This window comes from Sebastes umbrosus, chromosome 5 (assembly GCF_015220745.1).
Source record: "Sebastes umbrosus isolate fSebUmb1 chromosome 5, fSebUmb1.pri, whole genome shotgun sequence".
NCBI lineage: Eukaryota > Metazoa > Chordata > Actinopteri > Perciformes > Sebastidae > Sebastes > Sebastes umbrosus.
The window spans coordinates 28,381,053-28,402,055 of NC_051273.1; the positions used below are offsets into that span (position 1 = coordinate 28,381,053).

General features: G+C 45.5%; 1 protein-coding gene across 4 annotated transcripts in view; it reads right to left on the reverse strand.

The window, feature by feature from the left end:
- The window catches only part of LOC119488181 (phospholipase A2 inhibitor and Ly6/PLAUR domain-containing protein-like), a 75,359-nt gene extending 58,201 nt beyond the window's left edge, over nt 1-17,158 (reverse strand). For 2 of the 4 annotated variants that reach the window (XM_037769592.1, XM_037769590.1), the window contains exons 1-3: nt 17,025-17,158; nt 11,375-11,476; nt 11,193-11,274 (exon numbers count right to left, since the gene is read on the reverse strand). In XM_037769592.1, the coding sequence (XP_037625520.1) occupies nt 11,193-11,274; nt 11,375-11,476; nt 17,025-17,076 (236 nt within the window). In that variant the 5' untranslated portion in view covers nt 17,077-17,158. The remainder of the gene's footprint in view (nt 1-11,192; nt 11,275-11,374; nt 11,477-17,024) is intronic. The other 2 variants (XM_037769595.1, XM_037769593.1) reach the window with 2 other exon arrangements.
- Between the last annotated feature and the right edge of the window lie 3,845 nt (nt 17,159-21,003).

Genomic DNA, 21,003 nt, shown 5'->3' on the forward strand with positions numbered 1-21,003 from the left:
ACCACATTAAGACACCAAGACCTTGAAGAACACCAGAGAAAAAGTCATGTTGTGATTTGGTATCAAAAACTTTTGACATTTGGAGATTTCTGCAAGAATAGCATTTTTTGGCGGACCAGAGAAGCAGAGAAGGCGAGCCTACCACGACATGTTCAGATTGGCATTTCAAGGAAGACAAATATAAATATTATCTTGAGCAACGAGTTGATAATTCTGCAATGACAAATTTGCTTTAGCTCAATAGTACAGAAAAACATTAGACCTACGGATGTAACTATGGTCTATGAATCCTGGATGACCGACAGAGTCAGTGCTTAACACTGAATATATTCTGTTTCACACACGTGCAGGTCGAGTATACAAAGTCACGTGTGACATCGGAAGACCCCGGCTAGGTGTAATTTCCAGTGTCATCCATGAGATCATTCCTACAGAATCTTCTTGTGGGTTCACAATATTCCGAGTGACTGAGAAGTCTGGAGGATGTCCAGGATTCATAGAACTGTAGTTATATCCGTAACTCTCATTATATTTCTTCCCGTGCTTAACACTGGATGACTTATAACAATAGAGTTGCGAGGAATCCATAGTGCCTACCTCATAAAGATAAAGCAGGAGGAACTCAGCAGAAGAACCACGCCCAATTGATGGAGGATGGCAACATTTACTCTGTATTATCTGGAGTGCTCAGTGACGCCTATGAGTCCACGGCACTGTCCTCCAAAGGCACCTCTCTCATGGTTGCCCACAATGTGGAGACACTCGTGGTACAGGGGCACTTTACTCAATGGTAGAGAACAGTCATTCGTTCTGTATGCGTAGGCAATGACATCCACAATCCAGTGGGACAGGCACTGCTTTGAAAGAGCATGGCCCTTCTTAGGACCACCACAACAGACAAAGAGTTGTTTTCCGAAGGCCGTATGTACATAACGGTCTTGACATCTCCTCCACCTCTCCTAATGGGGGGTCAAACTGTGCAAGCTGGATAGGCTGATTGAGGTGTGAGCATGCCAGTACCTTAGAGAGGAATGCTGTATTTGGCCACATAGTGACACCTGAGCTATCTGGCCCTGTTCAGACCTGGCATTAACATGCGTCCTGAGTGATCCGATCACAAGTGGACAGCTTTAAGTACGTCTGTTCACACCTGGCAGTAGAATGCGTCTCCACATGCGTCTTGAGCGCCTTTGAGTGACAGGTGGGTGCCATATAAAAACACCCAAGAATGGCTAAGAACAAAACATTGGACTATTCTGAAGTGGCCTTCTATGAGCCCTGATCTAAATCCTATTGAACATCTGTGGAAGGAGCTGAAACATGCAGTCTGGAGAAGGCACCCTTCAAACCTGAGATAGCTGGAGCAGTTTGCTCACGAGGAGTGGGCCAAAATACCTGTCGACAGGTGCAGAAAACTCATTGAGAGTTACAGAAATTGCTTGATTGCAGTGAGTGCCTCAAAAGGTTGTGCAACAAAATATTAAGTTAAGGGTACCATAATTTTTGTCCAGGCCAGTTTCATAAGTTTGTTTTTTAAAATGATTCTGTTGAACCACAACTCAAAAGCAATGTCTGATTTTCATGAGTTCATTTTCAGTAATTTTTTATTTATTATTACTTCTGTCAGTTTCAAGTTATTTCAGTGACCATTGTGGGTTTTTCTTTCTTTAACGGAAGGGTACCAACAATTTTGTCCACGTCTGTATCTCTGTTTTTTTTATCTCCAACTCATGAGGGAAATATCTGACTCTTTAGCTGCTAAATGCCCTACTATGTTCACCAGCTAGTCTGTGTCTGTCTGCTGTTTGCTGCTGAGAGGGTGGTGTACAGTGGCTTTGCAAGCAAAATGATGAAAAAGAAAAGTATTACAAACTATTTAACTTTTTTTATTAACAATGTTTTTATTAACAAATATGTTTCCACATAGCAAGTTAAACATTCATATTACTTAGCAAATACAGTACCTTGCAGCTGTCACACTGTCTGTTCTGTCATAATTGAAAACTGCTGAAAAACAAAACCGAACTATAACATTTGGAAAATATTGTGAATCCATACTGGTATCAATCACACCAATGCTCACAAGTTTTATGAATTTATGTGTAGATCATGCAGCACAGATGACAAATGTGGTGTATTACCAAATGAAAAGAAACTACCTGGCTCCTAAACTGATAGTTTAGGAACTAAACTGATAGTTTAATAACCAGGTAATATCTTTAAGTTTAGTTTTTCTTAAAGGATATGTTTTTTATTTAATTTAATTTAACAACAATATATTTAATTGCTTATTTTCATTTTAATATCAATTTACGATAATATCCATGTTTAAGAGTCCTTCTGATGGCTTCAAAGGTGCTTTGTACAAACCCCTTGTTCTAACAAATGATAAATATAAGCAGTCCGAGGAAGACATGGATAATACCCAGTCTGATACAGCAGGCATCATTTGCAATAGTTGTTGGGGCCGTAGTTGTGTTGAAGGCAGTTGTTGAAGCCGCAGTTGTGGGGGCTGCAGTTGTGGGGGCAGCAGTTGTTGGAGCTGCAGTTGTGGGGGAAGCAGTTATGGGGGCCGCAGTTGTTGGAGCTGCAGTTGTTGGGGCTGCAGTTGTGGGGGCAGCAGTTGTTGGAGCTGCAGTTGTTGGAGCTGCAGTTGTTGGGGCTGCAGTTGTGGGGGCAGCAGTTATTGGAGCTGCAGTTGATGGGGCTGCAGTTGTGGGGGCAGCAGTTGTTGGAGCTGCAGTTGTGGGAGCCGCAGTTGTAGGAGCCGCAGATGTTGGGGCTGCAGTTGTGGGGGCTGCAGTTGTTGGAGCCGCAGTTGTGGGTGCTGCCGTTGTGGGAGCCGCAGTTGTTGGAGCCGCAGTTGTGGGGGCAGCAGTTGTGGGAGCTGCAGTTGTTGGGGCTGCAGTTGTTGGGGCTGCAGTTGTGGGGGCAGCGGATGTTGGAGCTGCAGTTGTTGGGGCTGCAGTTGTTGGGGCCGCAGTTGTGGGGGCAGCAGTTGTTGGAGCTGCAGTTGTGGGAGCCGCAGTTGTTGGGGCTGCAGTTGTGGGGGCAGCAGTTGTTGGAGCTACAGTTGTTGGAGCTGCAGTTGTTGGAGCCGCAGTTGAGGGTGCTGCCGTTGGGGGAGCTGCAGTTGTTGGAGCCGCAGTTGTGGGGGCAGCAGTTGTTGGAGCTGCAGTTGTTGGGGCTGCAGTTGTTGGAGCCGCAGTTGTGGTGGCAGCAGTTGTTGGAGCTGCAGTTGTGGGGGCAGCAGTTGTTGGAGCTGCAGTTGTTGGGGCTGCAGTTGTGGGGACAGCAGTTGTTGGAGCTGCAGTTGTGGGAGCCGCAGTTGTAGGGGCCGCAGTTGTTGGGGCTGCAGTTGTGGGGGCCGCAGTTGTTGGAGCCGCAGATGTGGGTGCTGCCGTTGTGGGAGCTGCAGTTGTTGGAGCCGCAGTTGTGGGGGCAGCAGTTGTTGGAGCTGCAGTTGTTGGGGCTGCTGTTGTAGGGGCCGCAGTTGTGGGGGCAGCAGTTGTTGGAGCTGCAGTTGTTGGAGCCGCAGTTGTGGGGGCAGCAGTTGTTGGAGCTGCAGTTGTTGGGGCTGCAGTTGTGGGGGCCGCAGTTGTGGGGGCAGCAGTTGTTGGAGCTACAGTTGTTGGAGCTGCAGTTGTTGGAGCCGCAGTGGTGAGGGCAGAAGTTGTTGGAGCTGCAGTTGTTGGATTTACAGTTGTTGGAGCTGCAGTTGTTGGAGCTGCAGTTGTTGGGGCTGCAGTTGTGGGGGCAGCAGTTGTTGGAGCTGCAGTTGTTGGGGCTGCAGTTGTTGGGGCAGCAGTTGTGGGGGCAGCAGTTGTTGGAGCTACAGTTGTTGGAGCTGCAGTGGTTGGAGCCGCAGTGGTGGGGGCAGAAGTTGTTGGAGCCGCAGTTGTGGGGGCAGCAGTTGTTGGAGCTGCAGTTGTGGGAGCCGCAGTTGTAGGGGCCGCAGTTGTAGGGGCCGCAGTTGTTGGGGCTGCAGTTGTGGGGGCTGCAGTTGTTGGAGCCACAGTTGTGGGGGCTGCAGTTGTAGGGGCAGCAGTTGTGGGGGCAGCAGTTGTGGGGGCCGCAGTTGTGGGGGCCGCAGTTGTGGGGGAAGCAGTTGTGGGGGCAGCAGTTGTTGGAGCTACAGTTGTTGGAGCTGCAGTTGTTGGAGCCGCAGTTGTGGGTGCTGCCGTTGGGGGAGGTGCAGTTGTTGGAGCCGCAGTTGTGGGGGCAGCAGTTGTTGGAGCTGCAGTTGTTGGGGCTGCAGTTGTTGGAGCCGCAGTTGTGGTGGCAGCAGTTGTTGGAGCTGCAGTTGTGGGGGCAGCAGTTGTTGGAGCTGCAGTTGTTGGGGCTGCAGTTGTGGGGACAGCAGTTGTTGGAGCTGCAGTTGTGGGAGCCGCAGTTGTAGGGGCCGCAGTTGTTGGGGCTGCAGTTGTGGGGGCCGCAGTTGTTGGAGCCGCAGATGTGGGTGCTGCCGTTGTGGGAGCTGCAGTTGTTGGAGCCGCAGTTGTGGGGGCAGCAGTTGTTGGAGCTGCAGTTGTTGGGGCTGCTGTTGTAGGGGCCGCAGTTGTGGGGGCAGCAGTTGTTGGAGCTGCAGTTGTTGGAGCCGCAGTTGTGGGGGCAGCAGTTGTTGGAGCTGCAGTTGTTAGGGCTGCAGTTGTGGGGGCAGCAGTTGTTATAGCTGCAGTTGTTGGGGCTGCGGTTGTTGGGGCAGCAGTTGTGGGGGCAGCAGTTGTTGGAGCTACAGTTGTTGGAGCTGCAGTGGTTGGAGCCGCAGTGGTGGGGGCAGAAGTTGTTGGAGCCGCAGTTGTGGGGGCAGCAGTTGTTGGAGCTGCAGTTGTGGGAGCCGCAGTTGTAGGGGCCGCAGTTGTAGGGGCCGCAGTTGTTGGGGCTGCAGTTGTGGGGGCTGCAGTTGTTGGAGCCGCAGTTGTGGGGGCTGCAGTTGTAGGGGCAGCAGTTGTGGGGGCAGCAGTTGTGGGGGCCGCAGTTGTGGGGGCCGCAGTTGTGGGGGAAGCAGTTGTGGGGGCAGCAGTTGTTGGAGCTACAGTTGTTGGAGCTGCAGTTGTTGGAGCCGCAGTTGTGGGTGCTGCCGTTGGGGGAGCTGCAGTTGTTGGAGCCGCAGTTGTGGGGGCAGCAGTTGTTGGAGCTGCAGTTGTTGGGGCTGCAGTTGTTGGAGCCGCAGTTGTGGTGGCAGCAGTTGTTGGAGCTGCAGTTGTGGGGGCAGCAGTTGTTGGAGCTGCAGTTGTTGGGGCTGCAGTTGTGGGGACAGCAGTTGTTGGAGCTGCAGTTGTGGGAGCCGCAGTTGTAGGGGCCGCAGTTGTTGGGGCTGCAGTTGTGGGGGCCGCAGTTGTTGGAGCCGCAGATGTGGGTGCTGCCGTTGTGGGAGCTGCAGTTGTTGGAGCCGCAGTTGTGGGGGCAGCAGTTGTTGGAGCTGCAGTTGTTGGGGCTGCTGTTGTAGGGGCCGCAGTTGTGGGGGCAGCAGTTGTTGGAGCTGCAGTTGTTGGAGCCGCAGTTGTGGGGGCAGCAGTTGTTGGAGCTGCAGTTGTTAGGGCTGCAGTTGTGGGGGCAGCAGTTGTTATAGCTGCAGTTGTTGGGGCTGCGGTTGTGGGGGCAGCAGTTGTTGGAGCTGCAGTTGTTGGGGCTGCAGTTGTGGGGGCCGCAGTTGTGGGGGCAGCAGTTGTTGGAGCTACAGTTGTTGGAGCTGCAGTTGTTGGAGCCGCAGTGGTGGGGGCAGAAGTTGTTGGAGCTGCAGTTGTTGGATTTACAGTTGTTGGAGCTGCAGTTGTTGGAGCTGCAGTTGTTGGGGCTGCAGTTGTGGGGGCAGCAGTTGTTGGAGCTGCAGTTGTTGGGGCTGCAGTTGTTGGGGCAGCAGTTGTGGGGGCAGCAGTTGTTGGAGCTACAGTTGTTGGAGCTGCAGTTGTTGGAGCCGCAGTGGTGGGGGCAGAAGTTGTTGGAGCCGCAGTTGTGGGGGCAGCAGTTGTTGGAGCTGCAGTTGTGGGAGCCGCAGTTGTAGGGGCCGCAGTTGTAGGGGCCGCAGTTGTTGGGGCTGCAGTTGTGGGGGCTGCAGTTGTTGGAGCCGCAGTTGTGGGGGCTGCAGTTGTAGGGGCAGCAGTTGTGGGGGCAGCAGTTGTGGGGGCCGCAGTTGTGGGGGCCGCAGTTGTGGGGGCCGCAGTTGTGGGGGAAGCAGTTGTGGGGGCAGCAGTTGTTGGAGCTGCAGTTGTGGGAGCCGCAGTTGTAGGGGCCGCAGTTGTAGGGGCCGCAGTTGTTGGGGCTGCAGTTGTGGGGGCTGCAGTTGTTGGAGCTGCAGTTGTTGGAGCCGCTGTTGTGGGGGCAGCAGTTGTTGGAGCTTCAGTTGTAGGGGCTGCAGTTGTGGGAGCCGCAGTCGTTGGAGCTGCAGTTGTGGGGGCAGCAGTTGTTGGAGCCGCAGTTGTGGGGGCAGCAGTTGTTGGAGCTGCAGTTGTTGGGGCTGCAGTTGTGGGGGCAGCAGTTGTTGGAGCTGCAGTTGTTGGGGCTGCAGTTGTGGGGGCCGCAGTTGTGGGGGCAGCAGTTGTTGGAGCTACAGTTGTTGGAGCTGCAGTTGTTGGAGCCGCAGTTGTGGGTGCTGCCGTTGGGGGAGCTGCAGTTGTTGGAGCCGCAGTTGTGGGGGCGGCAGTTGTTGGAGCTGCAGTTGTTGGGGCTGCAGTTGTGGGAGCCGCAGTTGTAGGGGCCGCAGTTGTTGGGGCTGCAGTTGTGGGGGCCGCAGTTGTTGGAGCCGCAGTTGTGGGTGCTGCCGTTGTGGGAGCTGCAGTTGTTGGAGCCGCAGTTGTGGGGGCAGCAGTTGTTGGAGCTGCAGTTGTTGGGGCTGCAGTTGTAGGGGCCGCAGTTGTGGGGGCAGCAGTTGTGGGGGCAGCAGTTGTTGGAGCTGCAGTTGTTGGAGCCGCAGTTGTGGGGGCAGCAGTTGTTGGGGCTGCAGTTGTTGGGGCAGCAGTTGTGGGGGCAGCAGTTGTTGGAGCTACAGTTGTTGGAGCTGCAGTTGTTGGAGCCGCAGTGGTGGGGGCAGAAGTTGTTGGAGCCGCAGTTGTGGGGGCAGCAGTTGTTGGAGCTGCAGTTGTGGGAGCCGCAGTTGTAGGGGCCGCAGTTGTAGGGGCCGCAGTTGTTGGGGCTGCAGTTGTGGGGGCTGCAGTTGTTGGAGCCGCAGTTGTTGGAGCCGCAGTTGTGGGGGCTGCAGTTGTGGGGGCCGCAGTTGTTGGAGCTGCAGTTGTTGGAGCCGCTGTTGTGGGGGCAGCAGTTGTTGGAGCTTCAGTTGTAGGGGCTGCAGTTGTGGGAGCCGCAGTTGTTGGAGCTGCAGTTGTGGGGGCAGCAGTTGTTGGAGCCGCAGTTGTGGGGGCAGCAGTTGTTGGAGCTGCAGTTGTTGGGGCTGCAGTTGTGGGGGCAGCAGTTGTTGGAGCTGCAGTTGTTGGGGCTGCAGTTGTGGGGGCCGCAGTTGTGGGGGCAGCAGTTGTTGGAGCTAGAGTTGTTGGAGCTGCAGTTGTTGGAGCCGCAGTTGTGGGTGCTGCCGTTGGGGGAGCTGCAGTTGTTGGAGCCGCAGTTGTGGGGGCAGCAGTTGTTGGAGCTGCAGTTGTTGGGGCTGCAGTTGTTGGAGCCGCAGTTGTTGGGGCTGCAGTTGTGGGGGCCGCAGTTGTTGGAGCCGCAGATGTGGGTGCTGCCGTTGTGGGAGCTGCAGTTGTTGGAGCCGCAGTTGTGGGGGCAGCAGTTGTTGGAGCTGCAGTTGTTGGGGCTGCTGTTGTAGGGGCCGCAGTTGTGGGGGCAGCAGTTGTGGGGGCAGCAGTTGTTGGAGCTGCAGTTGTTGGAGCCGCAGTTGTGGGGGCAGCAGTTGTTGGAGCTGCAGTTGTTGGAGCTGCAGTTGTTGGGAGCAGCAGTTGTGTATAGCTGCAGTTGTGGGAGCTGCGGTTGTGGGGGCAGCAGTTGTTGGAGCTGCAGTTGTTGGGGCTGCAGTTGTGGGGACCGCAGTTGTGGGGGCCGCAGTTGTTGGAGCCGCAGATGTGGGTGCTGCCGTTGTGGGAGCTGCAGTTGTTGGAGCCGCAGTTGTGGGGGCAGCAGTTGTTGGAGCTGCAGTTGTTGGGGCTGCTGTTGTAGGGGCCGCAGTTGTGGGGGCAGCAGTTGTTGGAGCTGCAGTTGTTGGAGCCGCAGTTGTGGGGGCAGCAGTTGTTGGAGCTGCAGTTGTTAGGGCTGCAGTTGTGGGGGCAGCAGTTGTTATAGCTGCAGTTGTTGGGGCTGCGGTTGTGGGGGCAGCAGTTGTTGGAGCTGCAGTTGTTGGGGCTGCAGTTGTGGGGACCGCAGTTGTGGGGGCAGCAGTTGTTGGAGCTACAGTTGTTGGAGCTGCAGTTGTTGGAGCCGCAGTGGTGGGGGCAGAAGTTGTTGGAGCTGCAGTTGTTGGATTTACAGTTGTTGGAGCTGCAGTTGTTGGAGCTGCAGTTGTTGGGGCTGCAGTTGTGGGAGCCGCAGTTGTAGGGGCCGCAGTTGTAGGGGCCGCAGTTGTTGGGGCTGCAGTTGTGGGGGCTGCAGTTGTTGGAGCCGCAGTTGTGGGGGCTGCAGTTGTAGGGGCAGCAGTTGTGGGGGCAGCAGTTGTGGGGGCCGCAGTTGTGGGGGCCGCAGTTGTGGGGGCAGCAGTTGTTGGAGCTGCAGTTGTGGGAGCCGCAGTTGTAGGGGCCGCAGTTGTGGGGGCTGCAGTTGTTGGAGCTGCAGTTGTTGGAGCCGCTGTTGTGGGGGCAGCAGTTGTTGGAGCTTCAGTTGTAGGGGCTGCAGTTGTGGGAGCCGCAGTCATTGGAGCTGCAGTTGTGGGGGCTGCAGTTGTTGGAGCCGCAGTTGTGGGTGCTGCCGTTGTGGGAGCTGCAGTTGCTGGAGCCGCAGTTGTGGGGGCAGCAGTTGTTGGAGCTGCAGTTGTTGGGGCTGCAGTTGTGGGGGCCGCAGTTGTGGGGGCAGCAGTTGTTGGAGCTGCAGTTGTTGGGGCTACAGTTGTGGGGGCTGCAGTTGTTGGAGCCGCAGTTGTGGGGGCAGCAGTTGTTGGAGCTACAGTTGTTGGGGCTGCAGTTGTGGGGGCTGCAGTTGTTGGAGCCGCAGTTGTGGGTGCTGCTGTTGTGGGAGCTGCAGTTGTTGGAGCCGCAGTTGTGGGGGCAGCAGTTGTTGGAGCTGCAGTTGTTGGGGCTGCAGTTGTTGGGGCCGCAGTTGTGGGGGCAGCAGTTGTTGGTGCTGAAGTTGTGGGAGCCGCAGTTGTAGGGGCCGCAGTTGTTGGGGCTGCAGTTGTGGGGGCCACAGTTGTTGGAGTTGCAGTTGTGGGGGCTGTAATTGTTGGAGCCGCAGTTGTGGGTGCTGCCGTTGTGGGAGCTGCAGTTGTGGGAGCCGCAATTGTTGGAGCCGCAGTTGTGGGGAGTGCAGTTGTGGGGGCAGCAGTTGTTGGAGCCGCAGTTGTGGGGGCCACAGTTGTGGGGGCAGCAGTTGTAGGGGCTGCAGTTGTTGGAGCTGCAGTTGTTGGAGCTGCAGTTGTGGGGGCAACATTTGTAGGGCCTGCAGTTGTGGGTGCAGCAGTTGTGGGGGCTGCAGTTGTGGGGGCAGCAGTTGTGGTGGCAGCAGTTGTAGGGGCTTCAGTTGTGGGGGCCGCAGTTGTAGGGGCTGCAGTTGTGGGAGCCGCAGTTGTCGGAGCCGCAGTTGTGGGGGCTGCAGTTGTGGGGGCTGCTGTTGTGGGGGCTGCAGTTGTGGGGGCAGCAGTTATTGGTTCTGCGTTTCTTTTGGTTGCAGTAGTAGTTGCGGCAGTATTACACAAACTGGTCCCACAACAGGATGGTTCACTGATGGTCACATCTTGGTTGAGAAGTAGGCTAATCTGGCTATTCAAGCTACCCAGGTTACACAGGTTACACAGGTTGGCAGATGCACAGCCAAAGGCTTGATAAGTGCTGGACCCAATTGTTGCTGTAGATGAAAAATCATTGTTTTACTATTGTATTACAATTTTACAGTTCCTATTGTTTCCAGCTAATTTCAAGAAGAAATATTCAAATCATTTGCTTCATTAAAATAAGCAATACCACAATGTAAAAATGTAGTTTAAGGCCAGATTGTTAACATGTCTATATTCTAGGCAGGGCTCTCAACATGGCGACCACTGAGCCGGCAGCTTGCAGCCAACGGTGCTATCAGTGCTAAGATATCAAACAATGTCAACCTAGCTGGCAGAGCTAACAGTGTTTACCTGAGGGGTTACCGGAGGGTGGGTGCTACGCTTCTGTGACGATCATGCACTAAAAGACACGTGTAGCCTTCCTTTCTATGTCAACAAAGCACTGACAAGCTCGGATTACATCACACATGGAAGGAGAACGACCATTCTCTTCTCAGGTAGGTATTATTCCACTATATCTTCATATAGCAATTAAATGTTTGCTGCTATATTAATGCTTTGAATCCCGTATAGAGAACCTTTAAAGTGTCAGAAGTAAAAGTACTTTCCCTTTTAGAGTGTTCTATTGTTATACACTGTATCCTTTATATTATTGGAATATGACGTCTAACTGATTGAGTTGGAGCTTTTAACGATTTTACCTATTGTTTAAAACATTTTTGGAAGATTATCATATCATAAAATCTTCATCTTGAAGTGCAGAAAAATGTACAATATTTACCTCTGAAATGTATGTGAATTAGACATATAAATTAATATAGGTCATAACAGTAATACTGAAAACTGTAGCTCCGTAAATGCACTTCATTACTTTCCTCCTCTGGTTGATATTCCAGATCTTACATCGTAGTAATTTGTTTGAAAGACTTAAGGTAGTAAAATACATTTTGTAAACTATGAATGATAAAGACTTACCACTGCCTTGAAAGCAGCTGTCCTCCACTCCCTTACATTGTAATGGAGTTGTGCATTGAGAGGTGGTGAGGTTACAAGTGAAACACTGTAGGCTGTTATCTGTCTGAACAGCAGGAACTGAAACAGAAAAGAAAATAATTTGTTTGAAGAAGAGATTAAATTTAAGCATCACAAAATGAAAATTTAACGTGTCATAAGATGGCAGGATGTCAATGTTATTTTCTTATCTATCTTAAATAAACTACTAATCCATCTGAACTTACATGCCAGAGTTTCTGCATTGCAGTTATCTGTGTTGCAGCACTCAGCAGTTGCAACTGCACTCGCAAAACCCAAGTTGGATGAAAATGTCTGAGAGCCTGTGGCTGGACACAGGGAGGACGATGCACACGCTTTGAAGATTTGCTGTGCTGGAGTTCCAGATGAAGTGGCTACAAAATCAAAACGACAGTTTGTTGTTGACATTAAGAACACATAACTTTGCAATACATATATTTCACAAAAAAGTAGATGACATAAATAAGTTACTACCTTGAATGGAAGCTGTTACACACATCGTCTCTGAGGAACATGTTTGTAGTACTGTGGTTGAACATTGCGTATCTGTGCATGTTTGACACTGAAGTGCTCCAGCTGCAATGGGGAGAAAAACAGTCAATATCATGATCATATCTCAAATGTCAAATAAAATAAATGAAGTGTTTTGATGATCTGTAAAGGCTGGAAACTCCTCCTTCGATTTTAAATTACGGAATATTTATGGAATAAATGTATATGACGCATACGTTGAAGCTTCAGGTATTGGGTGTGATCCCATTTTTACAGCAGCAACCATTCAGACGCACGCGTTGTCACTTGAAAAAGCATCATGTCAACACACCTTCCCACACCCTTTTTCAATTTCAACAATGTTTACTTATCTGTGTATTATAAATCCTTCATTCTTAATTCCTGCCTTTATATAAGAATCATTTATATTTTAGGAGTCTTTGATACTTTTTACCCTCTTCTGCTTTCTGAAAAGTTTTTTTTTTTTATCAATTTTCTGTTCAGTTTTCTAGTTCTCTAGTTCTTCTTTACTAACACAGTGTATCTTTATGCCAGACATTGAATGCATTTGTACGTCTTGATAAAGGTTGGTGGAATGTGTAAACACCAGGAATACTATACCATTCACAGTGCTACAACGTATAATGTTACAATGTTATGATTGTTATTTTAAACAGTGTTTATTCAGGTACAACATTGTCGAACAAGTTTCACTCAAAATCACCATTCCCCTGAGATTATGTTCTCATGTCGGCAAAGCGTTGAAATAAAGTCAAGTCACAAATAAGGTTGTGACTTGACGTCTAATGGACTTGTTGGCCTCGACGCAGGTTGAGGAAATGTTTGCAGGGACACAGCAGGACTGACAGTTTGAGATCAGAGGAAGCCTTAAACAGTCAACATGAAGCGTTACAGAGTGAACTGCAGTTAAGCTGCACAGAGCCGGAGCAGACAGCTCTATGTATTGAAATGAGAATGTGTCTGTTGCGTGAGATGATGTTCTCTGCATGCTGGCATTGCCACACCTGCAGTTGTTCAATTGACGACACTGCCTCTCTCTATTTTTAGAGGCCATTGACAAACTGTCAAACCTTACAATAAAGGTTGTGTCTTACACTCACACCTATGTGAGTGATGTTCTTTTTACATGCTCATTACTAACTCCTCTATTGTCTTGACACCTCATAGTGTTTTAACAAAGGAAAAAAAATGGAGGCTCTGTTTCAACATTTCAATTCAACTCAAGTCAATTATATTTATAGCCCAATATCACAAATCACAAATATGCCTCAGGGGGCTTTACAATCTGTACATCATACAACACCCTCTGTCCTTTTCGACCCTCACTTTGGATAGGAAATGAGGGTCGCAACCATAGACTGTGTATAAGAAGTAGAAGTAATCACCGTGATGTCACCCATTGGTTTGTGGACTGCCATTTTGAAGCCTCGAGTTCGGCATTTTGGCCATCGCAATCTTGGTTTTCTGCCGTTGCCATCTCTTTGGTTTTTGCAACCAGAAGTGAGACGAGAGGGTGGAGCTAAGTACAACCAAATGCTGAATACGAATTTTTTGGTGACAAAAATGTTGTAATTAACTTTTATAAACTGAAAACACACTATGAAAGGGTTAAAGTTGTAAGACGAAAACACGGACAACTCCCAGACCAGACAACGCCGTGGTAGCAACCTGTCACAAGGTAGCCATGCCCTAAAGCATACACTGCTTTACGGTCTATTTGACTCTAAATGGGACCATAATTTACTAAATGAACATCATGCTGTATTGAAGAAGACTTGAAACTAGCGATTGAGACCATAAACTCATGTTTACAATGTTTACGTAGGTAATAAATCAAGTCAGAAGTAGAGTCATTTTCTCATAGACTTCTATACAATCAGACTTCTTTTTGCAACCAGAGGAGTCCCCCCTGCTGGCTATAAGAAAGAATGCAAGTTTAAGGCACTTCAGCATTGGCTTCACTTCTCAGACCTCAGAGGTTGCCCACTGTTTGCAATAGTATAGTGCACACTGTGTGTGTACATAATTGAGCAACATAATACAATTACTATATTACAATTACATAGGCTAGAATAGACCTTGGATTAAAATCATGTTCCCCCTTAAAATAACCTCTTTTATTTCCATTGAATAAGAGTGCATTTATGTTTCTAGTAAAACAATACATTAACCATCATTGTGGCATGTATTGATAAACCTTACAGTGAAGGTGACAATAAACATAATAAATAAGGTCTATGATTCTTGATTACAAAAGTTCTGATCAGTCAGGACTAGGCTGGTTTTAAATATTAATAGCAGTTTACAAGCCTAATTCTCCTTTACAAGTTTGTTTACATTCAGGCAGGCAAACTCATTAAAATATGCAATAATTAAAATCATTGTATAGGATGGCATAGTGGCATTAGAATGTGCCAGAGGTCACCAAATTTGTGTTTATTTTTTATTTTTTCCTCCATGGGGTCATGCCCCCGGATCCCCCTAGCTGGCTACTGTTTCCCAATGGCTGGGAAGTGTGAAGAAGCACCAGGTATGACAGGTGAAGCTGAACAGAAAAGGTGAGGAGTTAGGCAGACTAGCAAATAAAAATATAAAAAAAAAAAACTGTAGCAGGCTCAATTTTAAAGCTGGAGTGAAGATACTTTTGTCATGTGAAACTACACAACCAGGATGGGTGTGGAGGTGGGGCCCAATTTGGAAAGTCTGTCCCCCCATCCATAATTCCTAATGGCTGGCCTGTTGGTACCCCACCAACAGGTTGGTGCAGTCATAGGTGTATAGAGTATAGAGTTATGGACTCACTGCACACAGCCTTGCGGGAGCCGGTGCTGAGCATGAGGGTGGAGGAGCGGCGGGATCAGTAAAGATTATTTTTGTTGGCAGTGCTGTGTTATTTATCTTCTCTGGTGACACCGCCACACCTGCTGTTGTTGAATTGACGTCAATGCCTCTTTCTATTTTTCCATTGAAAATCAAACTACATTTTGTCATTTATCAAGTAGGTTGTGAGTAGGGAAATTTTAACATATCGCCCAGCCCTACTGGGCAGCAGAGTCCTGCGGTGCGTTTGGCTAACTGAGCTAACAGGGGGACAATTGAGGTATTCATTCAATCAAACACTTCAGCAGTGGTCGTTGAAGACACAGCTGCACTCTACTGAGTGCACTCTTATAGTTTTTATTGGCAGTGCTGAGTTGTTGATCTTCTCAGCATGCTGACATTGCCACACCTGCTTTCTCTATTTTTACCTCAATAATAGGTAATTGAAAATCAAACATATCTTACGTTATTCATCAAGTAGGTTGTGTCTTACACACACCTACGTGCGTGATGTTGTTTTTGCCTTGTTCGTTACCAACTCCTCTAATTTCTTTGTCGGGACACCTCATAGTGTATTAGCAAAGGAAGAACAATGGAGGCTGTGTTTCATTATTTCAAGCCAAAATCACAAATCACAAATTTGCCTTTACCATCTGTACACCATACGACACCCTATGTCCTTTCAACCCTCATAGTGGAGGAAAAACTTAAAATGGAAGAGCAACTGAGGAGGGATCCCTCTCCCAGGACGGACAGACGTGCAATAGATGTGTGAACACGATAGACCAACATAAAGATATTACAATATAGACAATCCATGTGACAAAAATGATACATAGAAATTCTATGTATCATTTTGTCACATGATAGAATGTGAACATAAATGAAAAACATTGTATTCAAACAGCTAGAGCCGTAGCCACACAACCTCCTTTCCACCATGCAACCTGGAAAGAGGACAGGCTACACAAACATACAAGAAGCAAAACTGAAGCACATCATTCACATCAGCATGAAAGAGAGAGAGAGATACTACTTTGGGTGAGGTTTTGGACATGTATTCTCTGGCCTGATTATGACAGCTATTTCTATTATATTCTATTACATACTGGAATACATACAGTATGTGTCTGTGTAGGTGACATTTGTCCTTGACAAATATATCTCTAATTGTTAAATTGATTTTTTAAATAAAAAATTACCAACATTTTCTGGTTCCAGCTTTTTAATAGAAGGGATTTGCTAGTTTTCTCAGTTTTAAATCACCCTATAGACTGCTTGTTCTGAGAAAACAAGACATTCAACACAACAAAACAACGCCTTGGACTTTAAAATGTATTTGTAATTATAAAAAAAGACCAAATTATGCATCAATTAACAAATCAAGAAAACTGGCAAGATAATCAATCAATCAATCAATCAATCAATCAATCAATCAATCAATCAATCATGTTGCAGCCCTCCTGTGAGTCGGTGATCTAGATCTGTCTTTTATGTGTTCAAATATTAAGCTGAAATTATTCTTCGATCCACTCAAAATTAATCGGCAACAACTTTTGAAAATGTATTGTTTTAGTTATTTTTCAAGCAAAAACAACAAATATTTACTGGTTCCAGTTTCTCCAGTGTGAAGATTGGTTGCTTGTCTTCAATAATAATAAAGTGAATATATTTGGGTTTCGGACTGCTGGTTTGACAAAACAAGCTCTGTCCCCATGGCCTCTGGAAAATTGTAATGGACTGGACTGTAATGGACTATTTTCTGACATGTTACACAAAGTAATTAATTGATTAATCAAGAAAATAATTGAGAGATAAAATAATCATTAGTTGTAGCCTATTAAAATACATTGCCTAAATGTGGATGTATAATATCTCCTATCCCCCCATATCGTGCAGACTTTCATAAATACAATATAAATAAATGCTTAATTACTGATTGCTTTAATAACCACTACAGAGGCATGTGTTTACTTGTTGATTCAGAAATGTCTAAATGTGTGACAAAGGATGTATTGAAAGGGGAATGGGGCCCATTGAGGCTAAATATTTACCAGACTTTTGTGATATCAATTCAATTCAATTCAAATCACTTTATTTGTCCCCGAGGGGCAATTGTAGAGGCTCGTAGAGTAGTACAATTAACAACACAAAACAGGAAATTTGAAACATCTTGAAAGTTAAAAAAAGTGATACTAATATAGTACTAATACTTTGCCACTGCATGTAACCAATTGTAAAAACAAACTATAACACTGTTACTTTTTACTAATTTAAAGTGACTTTACACTTTTCATTGGTTCATCATTCTTGGCATTTGGGTAAAATGAAACGGGTTAATTAAAGTGTCTAATATGCACCACTATACTTTTTACTTATGCATATATATACTTTCACAGCCAAGTCTTGCAATGTATGCAGAGTATATAGATTTTGAATTGAAATGTGTCATTTACTTAATTGTCCTGTTTCATTGTATTATTATTATTATTATTATAAATTCATCTTTATCTGTGCCCTACTTTAGACTACGTCTACTACTGCTTTGTGAATTAACCCTCTGAGGATCAATAAAGTCTTATCTTTCCTCTATCCTAACTTATCCATAATTTTCAAGGATATAACATTTGTCGTGGTTAATTAAAATAAATCATCTGAAGATATTAACATTAAGACTTAAAATACTTTCTAAAAAATCAGTTCTGATAAAAAGGCGAAAGTGTCTTAAAAGTTGTAAATTAGGCTCTTTTGTACCTTCAGAAACTACTGTATATTGTAAGAATAACATTACCTGTGCTGGAGAGTGCCCAGATGAGAGTCAGTGAAAGGATCAGCTTCATCATGATGAACAGGTAAGTACTGTATTAGTTTTCCTGGATAGTGATACTACACCTTATCAGCACCAATACACTTTATATACTGTACAGGTGTGGAATGAATGTATGACACATGCTTGTGTTAAAAACCACAGGGATTGGCTGTTATGCCATTTCTACAACTCACCTACTTGGAAAAGCATCATGTCAACACACCTTCCCACACCCTTTTTGTTTCTGGCAATTTTTACTTAGTTAATAAAGTATAAATACTTCATTCTTAATGTCTACATTTTAATGATGATAATTTATTTTTTGTGTGTCTTTGATACTTTTTATCCTCTTTTGCTTTCTGAAATTTTTTTTTTTTTTAATTTTCTAATTCTCTAGTTCTTCTCTTAACACAGTATATCTTTATACCGGACATTGGATGCATGTGTATGTCTTGATAAAGGTTGGTGGAATATGTAAACAGCAATGGACAACCATGGAAATAAGTCCTATTATCATATAATATCATTTTGGGGCCTTTTAATAATTCTTACAAAGCAGGGATGCATAGCAGTTAGTTTATTCATCTATAATTGGCTTCTTGTTCTCCGTCATACGTCAGTGAGACGAAAGAAAAACAAGAAAAGAATTTCCTTGATACAAAAAACAATTTTGTGTCATTGTGATAGACAATGTTATTACAGGATAGCCCTCACTCACTCACATTGCTATTTCATCTTTTGGAATGGTGTGAAACTGGCTGCCTTTCATTGCAAGTTAAATTTAGAACTATTTATTTTGCGCATTGCCACACCTGCTATAGTTGAATTGACGACACTGCCTCAATCTATTTTTGCCTCAATAATAGGTCATTGAAAATCAAACATACCATACGTTATTCATCAAATAGGTTGTGTCTTACACAAACTCACATCTACGTGTGTGATGTTCTTTTTGCCTTGTTCGTTACTAACTCCTCTATTTACTTTGTTGAGACACGTCATAGTGTCTTAGCAAAGGAAAAACAATGGAGGCTAGGTTTCATCTCTGACATGTATTCCCTGACTTGATTAGCTATTTCTATTCTCGGTCTACTAGATAATACAGTTTGTGTCTGCGTAGGTGACATTCTTCAAATATTTGCCCACAGATTAGAGCTGAAAGGATGATTAGTGGATCAACAGCAAATTCATCAACAATTATTTTTGGCAATCTAATTGTTAAATTGATTTTTTAAGCATAAATTCCAAACATTTTGTGGTTCAAGCTCTTTAATTGTATGGATTTGTTGGTTATGTCAGTTTTAAATCATTGTAGATTGTTGTTTTGACAAACAAGACATTCAACACATTAAAACTAGGGCTGTCAAAGTTAACGCGATAATAACCATTAACGCAAATCTGTTTTAACGCTACTAATTTCTTTAACGCGACTTGCGATTTTTAGGCTGTAGACTCACGCGTTGTCACTTGAAAAAGCATCCTGTCAACACACCTTCCCACACCCTTTTTCAATTTCAACAATGTTTACTTATCTGTGTATTATAAATCCTTCATTCTTAATTCCTACCTTTATATGAGAATCATTTATATTGTGGGTGTCTTTGATACTCTTTACCCTCTTCTGCTTTCTGAAAAGATTTTTTTTTTTATCAATTTTCTGTTCAGTTTTCTAGTTCTCTAGTTCTTCTTTACTTACACAGTGTATCTTTATGCCAGACATTGAATGCATTTGTACGTCTTGATAAAGGTTGGTGGAATGTGTAAACACCAGGGACAACAATGGAAATAAGTCCATTTTCATATTATATCATATGGTTGCGTTTTAATAACTCTTACAAAATAGTAGAAATGCACAGCAATTAGTTTTTGTGTCATGCGTCATGTGTCAGTGAGCTCACGACAAAAGAAATACAAATTGCCTTGATACAAAAAACAATGATGGCGTCATTGTGAAAGACATTTTACGCACTGGGAGGATCAGTCTGACTTTGTGTAATCATCATTTGGAATGTTGTGAGACTGGCCACCGACATTCCATTTAATCGCATGGCTGGTATTGTTTGTATTGCAAGTATGGAACAATGCATTCATAACTCTAGCTGCACTGTAAATTGTATTCTATTGTTTAATCCGGTATGTCCTATTTGAATCCTCTATTTTACTTTGTTTTAATCCTTTCAAATACAATTTGTGACTATTTTATTATCATTATCAACAGAATAAACACACCTGTGATAAAGTGTCATGTAATTCAGAAAATCCTGCTGATTTCCACCCATACTGTGAAATAGGATGTGGCTCAAAGGCTAAACACCAAATTTAGAGATAATTTGGTTCATATCAAAAGAATAGCAATATTGGGCTAGATACATCCATCAATAATATTCTGTTTAGTTATGAATACTCAATGTGCATAATATTATTTTTTAAAGTTACCCAAAGTTCAACATCTTTAAACAAGAAAAAAATATGAAAATCATATTTAACAGGACCCAAATCCCAGTCCTCGCAGGTGCATGCTTAAGGTGGACACCAATGGCTGCTTCGATTTCGCTTTCTGTGGCCTTTGAATCCTGTCTCCTCATCTTTAGAGCGCCTCTTCTGATGCTAGAGCACTTTTTATCTGTCAACCCTCAAAACAAAGACTTCCTGCCATCTAATATAAACGATATAAACAGCTATCAACATGTTATTTAAATGCTTGTTTCCACATTACACTTTAGTATGAAAATGGAAGAAGAATAATGTCTTTAAAAACATTTGCATTTTAAATTTGAGTGTCTTTTCGGAACTCACCTGCAACCTGCATATACTCGCATACCCTCCCTGTCGAACCACAGACGGTGACACACTCGATGTGGAACTGCATCACTTGTTGCGCATGTGTTGGTGGCAAAAAGGAATAGTGTTGGCGCGCAAGGAAAAATAGTCCTAAATGGCACTCAAGGGAATGCTGGAATAAAACATACCGTTTAGCCCTATATCGGCCATCTATATGATAGCATATTGAGTTTAGAATAATAAAACTTTTCAATAAAACAATTCATGTGTAAACACTATACCATTCACAGTGCTACAACGTATAATGTTACAATGTTATATGGTTGTTATTTTAAACAGTGTTTATTCAGGTACAACATTGTCGAACAAGTTTCACTCAAAATCACCATTCCCCTGAGATTATGTTCTCATGTCGGCAAAGCGTTGAAATAAAGTCAAGTCACAAATAAGGTTGTGACTCGACGTCTAATGGACTTGTTGGCCTCGACGCAGGTTGAGGAAATGTTTGCAGGGACACAGCAGGACTGACAGTTTGAGATCAGAGGAAGCCTTAAACAGTCAACATGAAGCGTTACAGAGTGAACTGCAGTTTAGCTGCACAGAGCCGGAGCAGACAGCTGCATGGATTGAAATGAGAATGTGTCTGTTGCGTGAGATGATGTTCTCTGCATGCTGACATTGCCACACCTGCAGTTGTTCAATTGACGACACTGCCTCTCTCTATTTTTAGAGGCCATTGACAAACTGACATACCATACGTTAATAACTAGGTTGTGTCTTACACTCAGACCTATGTGCGTGATGTTATTTTTGACTTGCTCGTTACTAACTCCTCTATTTTCTTGACACCTCATAGTGTTTTAACAAAGGAAAAAAAATGGAGGCTGTGTTTCATCATTTCAAGTCAAGTCAAGTCAATTATATTTATAGCCCAATATCACAAATCACAAATATGCCTCAGGGGGTTTTAAAATCTGTACATCATACAACACCCTTTGTCCTTTTCGACCCTCACTTTGGATAGGAAATGAGGGTCGCAACCATAGACTGTGTATAAAAAGTAGAAGTAGTCACCGTGATGTCACCCATTGGTTTGTGGAATGCCGTTTTGAAGTCTCGAGTTCGGCATTTTGGCCATCGCAATCTTGGTTTTCTGCCGTTGCCATCTCTTTGGTTTTTG